The sequence below is a fragment of the Hoplias malabaricus genome, chromosome 13 (assembly GCF_029633855.1).
Source record: "Hoplias malabaricus isolate fHopMal1 chromosome 13, fHopMal1.hap1, whole genome shotgun sequence".
Lineage (NCBI taxonomy): Eukaryota > Metazoa > Chordata > Actinopteri > Characiformes > Erythrinidae > Hoplias > Hoplias malabaricus.
Window position 1 is genome coordinate 8,725,039 of NC_089812.1, and position 9,381 is coordinate 8,734,419.

Consider the following 9,381-nt stretch of genomic DNA (forward strand, 5'->3'; position numbering starts at 1 on the left):
AGCAGCAGTAATAAGGAGAGTGTGTTCTTCATGGTGAGGGTTGATGAGACTCTACTGCTCCACTCAGCTCAGCAGACCATAAGTACTGGACACACTCAGTTCACACTGGATTTGCATCATGACGTCATGGACAATTTACCCCCCTTTTATTGCAGAATCTGCCTCTAATTTTGTATTATTGTTTTACACCTGATGTTTGAAAACTGCTGTGAGGGTTTCCTGGCATTCTGCCTCATATTCATAAGGTCACCTGCTAATATTGGACAATTAATTCTGGATCACAAACCCTTCTCCAACTTATTCCAAAAGTATTGCTTGTTGTTCAGTCACTACTCAGAACACAGTTCCATTTCCACAGGCCGATGGTGGGGGTGTTTATACCTGGTTTACATGGTAATCTTAGGTGTCATATGTATTCAGATATTTTTGAAAAACTTTGTCTGTTTCAAAAAATGTCTTCGTCCACATCAACAGCACTTTCAAAAATATATCTATGTTCAACTGGAAAAAGACTCAAAATGCTTTTCTGTTTCACTTTTTTCCTGTTTTTATTCTCTTGCCTCTGCCTCTGCCTCTCTCTCTCTCTCTCTCTCTCTCTCTCTCTCTCTCTCTCTCTCTCTCTCTCTCTCTCTCTCTCTCTCTCTCTCTCTCTCTCTCTCTCTTTCTCACACACACACATACACACACACACACACACACACAATGGTCCTGAACTAAACAGGGATGGCATGATATTTTGAACACACTCCTCTAATGTAAAGTGAGACAGACATAAGGTGTCTCGTGGCCTGTTATTGTTTTCAAAAACCTCCATTTCACCCAAAAACATGAGAACACACAAAATGGAAGCTGTGTTCAAAATGACTCCCTGCTCACTATTCCCTGCATTACTCATGATATAGTGCACAGTTATAGGAAAACTAAATTCTGGATGTTAGTGAAGGATTTTGGACACTATCTCATACCAATCATCAAAGTGCATTATGAGAATCCACTGTCTGATAGGGAATATCAGTTGTACATTACTTGTTGTGGTGTGCTCTAGCATTGCTTGAGGTGCACTGAATATCCTGCAGTACTTTCTTTAACACCACAAAAATAAACAGAACCCAAAATACTGCATGATATAGTGAACAGGGCCCAGTTTCAGAGACATGAGGAGTTTTTAAAAATGTGTCCCATGGAGAGCATTTTTGAAAAGCTATATTTTCAGTGAGAGAAAGCACAGTTTCTGAGTGTATGGGAGGCCAAAGAGCAACAAAAACTTCAGTTTTTAGAAATATCCAGACATGTGTGGATAGGGGATTAGACTGTGTGACTGTTCCAGACACTTCAATTTATTTAGAGTATATCAGGATGAGGCAGTGTGTAAATGTTTTGGCTCTGGTCATTCTTCTGTTCATTTCTTATCCTCTACTGCCCCCTGTGGTGGTTCTTTGCCTTCTTTACCACCTGCAGGTTTTTGTACAGTGTTTCCACTGATATTTATCACTGTGACTCTCGTGCACAGTAATACACAGCTGAGTCATCTACTGTCACTCTGGACAGTTTCAGATACATCTTGCTATTGGACCCATCTTCAGTGAGTTCCAATTGGCTTTGGAAAGATGCTGCATAGACACCCTCAGCACCCATCCATTCCAGTGGTTTTACAGCCATCTGTTTGATCCAGTGCATGTTGTAGCTGGTAAAACTGAATCCAGATCCTCTACAGGAGAGACTCAGAGTTTCTCCAGGTTTTACCTGAACTGCACTTTCTAATGATTCCATACTTTGACATTTCACACCTGTTGAAACAAATGAAATATTGTATTATTAATTACATTGTAATTACATGAAGATAAAGTCTGAATCAAAGGTTGAGGACCTCACTGCTGAAGGTGAGGGCAGCAGCAATAAGGAGAGTGTGTTCTTCATGGTGAGGGTTGATGAGACTCTACTGCTCCACTCAGCTCAGCAGACCATAAGTACTGGACACACTCAGTTCACACTGGATTTGCATCATGACGTCATGGACAGTTTATACACATTTACTGCACTAACGGACTGTGCTCCACTGGGAAAGCTTTACACTACAGCCATTGTTTCACTGTCAAAGGACAACTATGGTATGGGTCTGAAAGGATGTGGAGCTGTCAAGAAACTGTAGATGGAGACATCAGTATTATTCAGTGTGTGAGTGCACACACACACACACACGCACACACACACAAACACACCCACAGAGAACTCCTAAGTCCATGTCTGAGCCATGAGCTGCACTTAGAAGAAGTTGCACTTAGTGTTACACTTAGAAGAAGTGCATAGATGATAAACAGAAGTTTCAAGTGTGTGTCTCAAACACTGACAGGACACAGCTGCTAATAAAAAGAGCAGTAAACAAGTAGGGAACATGGTGAGTGTGAAGTGCACCAAGAGCAAACTATCGCTCCACACCTCAACACACTTAAAATAATTGGGAACATTTGTATAGAGCATCATTTCATGTAAATCTGCTGCTCTGTGGAGGAGTGTCTGGTTAAAAGAGGTCTCAGATTCAAGTTGTGCAAGAGATTAAATGAGGAACTGCCAATTAGTCACTCTATTACAGGTTTAATCCCACAAGGTCTGTGTCAAGGGGTGATTGAAATATTGTGGTAACAGCCCCAGGTTGAGGTATGTATTGAATCTAAAACAGGTGATATTCATGTAGAAACAAGGCTGTTGAGCTGAGCTGGTTGAACTGTCTCTGTGCTGTAGAGAAAGTTCTTCTTTAATATATTCAGCATCTAAACAGGTACATTGAATATTCTACTAGAAAAACATTCAGAGAAGTAAAAAGGCACATAGTGTCACTGATGCTAAGTTCTGCTCTTTTGAACTAACAAGATATATTTGAGTCCATATATTATTTGTTTTAAAAACATTTTAAATGCTCTGAACCCTGAATGTCTCACAGCAGCTTTCCTCTGGAGATGAATGGGGAGGGGTTTTTGTACAGCGCTCTCACTGCTCTCTACCACTGTGAGTCTCTAGCGCAGTAATACACCGCAGTGTCTTCACTCTTCAGACTGGACATCTGTAAATACAGCTGACTGCTGGAGTCCGATCTGGCGATTATGAACCTTCCCTGGACTGACTGGGAATAGTAGATTGGAGTGCTGGATGTGCCAATATATGCAATCAATTCCAGTCCTTTCCCAGGAGCTTGTCTGATCCAGGCCATAGCAGAGCTACTGAAGGTGAATCCAGAACCAGTACAGGTCAGTTTATGAGACTCTCCAGGTTTTTTGACCACAGCTTCAGACTGAGTGAGAATCTGACTCTGGAAACCTGTGGAAATAAGAGAATCATTAAAGATATGAATGGCACGTCCATCCTAGAGTGCTTCTTTACTCCAGAATTCAGACGTACATGGGAGATTAGTGAGAGCCAGCAGAATTAGCAATGTGCTGAACATGGTGGAGCTTGTGGCTGAGGTTCTGAAGATCTCTCAGAGCTGTAGAGTGTCCCTTAATAAAGACAAGAGGAGGATTTGCATAGTTAAAGTTTCAGAGGGACGACCTCACTCACCTGCTCACTGTACACACATTAATAATAAAGACACTCACAATATTGATAGACTAAAGGCCTATTCAAACAAGACAAAAACCAGATGCAGTTTTTTTTTAAATAGAACCTTCACCAAGTGATCACAGGAAAGAACAGCAAAATGCTGGAAGAAGAAGAAGAAATGGGTTCATTGAGCTGGAGCGATTTTTGTTCAGCGTAATCTCTCCCTCAAAAATATAAATAGGTTTTCTGATTTTGAGCTTATTTTTGTTTGTTTGTTTTTTTGTTTGTTTGTTTGTTTTCTTTTATGATAAATGCCTGGATTTAGGAAAATAGTGCCATCAGTGAACAGGAGCTCAAGCAGTAGTTATAAAATAACTAAAGATCATAATGTACAATGTGAAAAATATCTGGGCTGATTTTAACATGGCCTAGAAAAAACTGGGTGACACAGATGCATGAAACCATTGAACAGACGACAAACCACTACTGACAGCTCACACACCAATAATATTGAGGTCAGTGGAGTTATCACGGACATAAACCAGTATAAAAGAGCTTTCACCAGCTCCAAAACAGCTGCAACCTACAACATGGAAGGCTTTGAAATGGGTGTTGATTTCGAGGATATGGAGGTGATGGAGGAAGGGGATTTTAATGAGATGGCGGAAGGGGATTTTAATGAGATGGAGGAAGGGGATGTGGATGAGATGGTTGCAGAAGATCAAAATCAAGGTGGAAACGGTGGTGGCAGAAGTCGAATTCCGATGAGGTCAAGGGTTCCCCAAAAGAAGCCAAATCAACAAGTGCCCAAAAAGCGCGTCCGAGTGAAAGTGAAGGACTACATGTGCTTCTCCATCATCTCAGTGATGTTCTTCAACATTGCCTTTTTAGGCCTGTTTGCTTTGAAATGCTCCCTGAGGGTAAGATTTATTTTTTTTACATGGATTTGGTTGTTTAAAAATATTGGGTGAAGATGTTTTGGTGTAATGGGTCTCACTGCTGCCTTCACCACAGAAGACTTGGGTTCTGTTTCCCACTTGGGTAACCACAATTCATTACACTAATAAAAGTCCTTGGGCAAAACCTCTAATGCTACATTTATCTACAGTCCAATGTCAGGACCTGCTCTTAAATCTATACTGCAAACTTCAAATTTTTGTGCATAGCCTTCTCAGGAGGATTGCAGCAGCAGAAGAGCAAACTTCTGATTAACACTCTACATTGTTGAAGCAGTTGTCCAAAATGTGTTTGTGTCTGTAATATGTTCAGTCATTTTACATTCAGTAATGTTATATGTTCGGTCTGTGTGTGTGTGTGTGTGTGTGTGTGTGTGTGTGTGTGTGTGTGTGTATTATATTACAGGCACGGCACAAGTGTTACAGAGGAGATGCTAAAGGTGCCAAAAGATTTGCATGCATTGCTCTGGCCATGAACATTGTGGCACTGATCTTGAGGGTCATTACTCTCGTACTGGTCATAATCATATGTGTAAACACAAACACTTGCTATGACTTGTTCCAGAATCGTTGTACAAACACACATCAAAAAACATATTATCGACACAAATAAAACAAATAAAATGTTTTGCCAAAAGTAAAACAAAAAGCAGTATGTCACTTATAAGGTAATAAATATAAAATATGACTGTTTTTTGATGTGGCACTGTACAATTTTATTGTGAACCTCTAGAAAAGAAATCCAGCTGTATTTTTTTAAGTTATTTTTTTTCTTTCCTCTAAAGAGAAGGATTCTGTGTAACATACTGACCATGCACCATAACTCATTTCAGCAAGTGCTGTCTTTTCCAGAATATGTTAATCACTTGTCTCCTTTCCTTTCTTCACTGTTTATTCTCTTTCATCATTTTTTCTTGTTGTCTTTTTTTTTTTTTTTGCTTCTTCATTTATCCTTTTTGCATAATGTTTAAAGACTGTCTTTTCTCACAGGCACTTTATTCCATTCGGACAAGTACAGATGTATTTCATAGATGTAAATCATCTCATGAAACTAGCTTGCAACTCACTCATGTTTAGCAGGTCAGAAACCTTCCACAAAAGATGCTATTGATGCTTCATAAGAGCAGTACTTGGATCATTGCTTGTTGGAATCTATTCTAAATGCATTTCCTTCTGCAAATCAACTTTTGAATCAACATAAACATTTAACTATATCAAGATCGTTGTATTTCTGTCTGATTTGAAAACATTCTCTCAAACTTTCCTTTGATTATTTTTTTAATAATTTTAAAAATTCTGTCAAATTTAATAAAATGTGTTTAATCACCAATAAGTACTTCTTATTTGTATTTGTTTTTTTCCATTGATGGCACAGTGGCACAAGCGGAGTGGTTTCTGTCACACAGCTCCAGATTTTTAGGGTTCTGGGTTCTGAAACAGAAACACATTTCTTTGAAAAGCATGGTGTTTCTCTGCGTGTGGTATTGGTTTCTTAAAATAATAATTTAATAAATTATTTTGTATAGCCTCTGCAAAAGAATGAACCACAGGCTCACCACACACAATACTGGCAATGAGGGCAGTTAAAAACATATAAGACAGCAACCTGGGGTCTAATTAAACAAGCCTAATGTCTATATGAAGTACTGCGCAAAAGTTAGAGTGTGTCTGTTGTCTAAAACACTCAATGTGTATGTGTTTTTCATTTTCCAAAGGACATATAATATTTTGATTAGATGTAAGATGCATGCAGAATAGGAAAGTCCTGTGAGAGACATCTCAAGTTTTTGTATGCCCTTCTCATCTGTTTAATACACTGTGCCTTGCGGGCACAGTAATACACAGCTGTGTCTGCTGCTGCCAGGCCAGACAGTTTGAGGTATGAAGTGCTTTTGCTGTTGTCCTTTGTTATTTCGATCCGTCCTTCAAGACCTTTAGCATATGATGTTCCTCCAGTTTCTGTGTTGATGTGTCCAATCCACTGTAAAGCTTTTCCCAAAGGTTGTCATATCCAGCTCATGCCATAATCCCCAAAATTATATCCTGAAGCCTTACAGGAAACAGAGAAACTTCCCCGAGTGCTCATTAGCACAGGATCACTGGGAATGGACTCCAAACTCTGACCAGCGACACCTTCAAATGAACAAAGAATGGCAATTAAAAATAAATGGCAAATTCTAATTTTCTAATAAATTCTCGGCACACTTTACTCTATCAAGACAAATCTTTGACTAAGACACCTAACACTACATCTGTGATGTAATCAATTAATCTGGGAATAAATGGGAATGGGAATTAATCTTAACAAATGCCATAAAAGTACACATCAAAATATGTACTGGATAAAACACAAATAAAGTATACAAAAGGATGTCTATCAACTCACTGCAGACAAACACACAGCTGAGTAGTATCAGCGATGAGCAGACTGTGTTCTTCATGGTGAGTGTTGATGAGACTGTGCTGCTCCACTCAGCAGAGCAGACCATAAGTACTGATTTTGGATTTGCATGATGATGTCATGAACTGCGTAATTCAACAATTCATAGAAAACATTAATGAACATTTTTGTTTTTATTTTTGAGAAAGCAAGACAATCATGCTTTATATCTGTGATGCATCATGTAAATTTCATGGTTTGGAAGTTGTTTTGGGACAAATGTTAAATACATCTAGTTATCATCACAATTGCAGAACTAGTTCACAGCGTGTCTAAAGAGTAACACATATATTATAAATTAGACGGGACCAAGGATTGAAACCTGAGGCATACCTTAGGTTGTGTTATCAGCAGATGATTTCTGCTTGACTGCCCTTGCCAAAAAATAAAGTACACTTAAGTTATGTTATTTTGGTTCCACTAATTTGTACAAAATCACTACTAATATGTAATTTAGATTATATGAAGTTACACTTAATATATACTGAGTATACTAGTCTTGTGTTATTTTTGTCACTCTTCTAATTCAACTGAAATATATTTCCCCGAGCTGCCTGCCTGAACACATTAAAGTATGCATTATTAATAACAATATTTTAAAAATGTCACTAAAATTAAGAAACAATCATACCATGTCAAAATTCACTAATAAATAATTATGCATTAACACAAATATACCAATATATAGTATTAAAAATTACAATATTTGCAAATGATAAGAATTATTAGTATTTAGAGTTCCAGAAATAACATATGTCTACACTCAGTATACATTAAGTGTAACTTAATGTAATTAAATTATATATTAGTAATGATTTTGTACAAATTAATAATTTCAAAATACTACACTTTAAGTACACTCTAAGTGTGTGGTAATAAATGATTCTGTATAAGTGATATCACCAAGTAATAAGACCAAGTAATAAGACAACATTTATGACTGTGTTCAACTGAAATCTTCAACTTTAATCTTGAAAATAAGACTAATAAGAGATAAAAATAAAATAAGACTACTAAGAGAATATTTGATTCAGAAGAGTTTTAAATATTAGCATGACACTAATCTGAATTAGAAGTCACCTTCACCCTGCTCTTCATTTCTTATCCTCTACTGCCCCTATGCATGTACTTTATTAAAAACAGGACTCTGAATAACATCCCTTCATGAAAATAAACATTTAACAGCAGACCCATATTTTTGTACAGTGCTTCCATAGATGTCTATCACTGTGTGATGAGGTTCCCGTGCACAGTAATACACAGCTGAGTCCTCTACTGTCACTCTTGACAGTTTTAGATAAACCATGTTGTTGGAACTGTCCTTTCTCAGTTCCATTCGTTGTTCTAGAGATGGGATTTTGTTATATCCACTGCTTAAAATTTTAGCAATCCATTCCAGGGTTTATCCATTCTTCTGTCTGATCCAGTGCATGTGATTTTCTTCTAAATTAAATCCTCTACAGGAGAGACTCAGAGTTTCTCCAGGTTTTACCAAAACAACACTTTCCAATGATCCCATACTTTGACATGTCACACCTATTGAAACAATGAAAATATTGTATTATTAATGACATAGTAATTCATGAAGTCTGAATCAAAGGTGAGGAACTCACTGGTGAAGGTGAGGAGCAGCAGTAATAAGGAGAGTGTGTTCTTCATGGTGAGGGTTGATGAGACTCTACTGCTCCACTCAGCTCAGCAGACCATAAGTACTGGACACACTCAGTTCACACTGGATTTTCATCATGACGTCATGTAGAGAAGAAATATATAATTATGTTGGCTTTACTGGACCAGCACGTCGCTGTGAACTGTAAGGATTTGGTGACTGTTTGAAAGAAAAACATCTGTTTCATCTTTCTGTAATCTGCAACATGTTATTCACTATGAGCATCATGGAATAGGATGACTGCTGATGTTTATGAAGTGATGAGCATAGCTGTGAAACTTTAGACTATATCTATAATGTTTTGAGCAATGTGTAACATGGGTTTTGCAAGACAGATTGGGGCCTAGGATTGAACCCTGAGACACACCATGAGTATGATATTCAGTGGATGATTTGTGATAACTAATGGTGATACATTATTCTGAAATGTGAGATGAGAGACTAAATGAAAGAAGTTTAAAACTGTTTGTGTAACACAGATGGGGTGTACATGTGAAATTTATACACCAACATTCAATTTGGAAGTTGGAGAATTTTGATGAGCATTAATTTTGACTTAGAGGACTGGTGCCCCCTCCAGGGTGAGTTCCTGCATTTTGCCCAGTGATTCCGGGTAGGCTCCGGACCCACCTGAATTGGAGAAGCAGTCACAGATAATGAATAAATAAATTAATTAATTATTATTTTCTTTTATTATTTAATTATTATTAATTATTATTAATTATTAATTAAATTAATTTTAGCCTGGTGAAGATCCTGACAGTGCTGAGCCTCAATAATAT

The 9,381-nt window shown here is 37.7% G+C and overlaps 1 gene segment (V, D, J or C); it reads right to left on the reverse strand.

Moving 5' to 3' along the window:
* Positions 1 to 2,995: 2,995 nt before the first annotated feature.
* LOC136664447 (Ig heavy chain V region 6.96-like) lies at positions 2,996 to 3,439 on the reverse strand. The segment is given in 2 exon segments: positions 2,996 to 3,312; positions 3,394 to 3,439. Coding segments are annotated over 2 exon segments (363 nt in total).
* Positions 3,440 to 9,381: the final 5,942 nt, after the last annotated feature.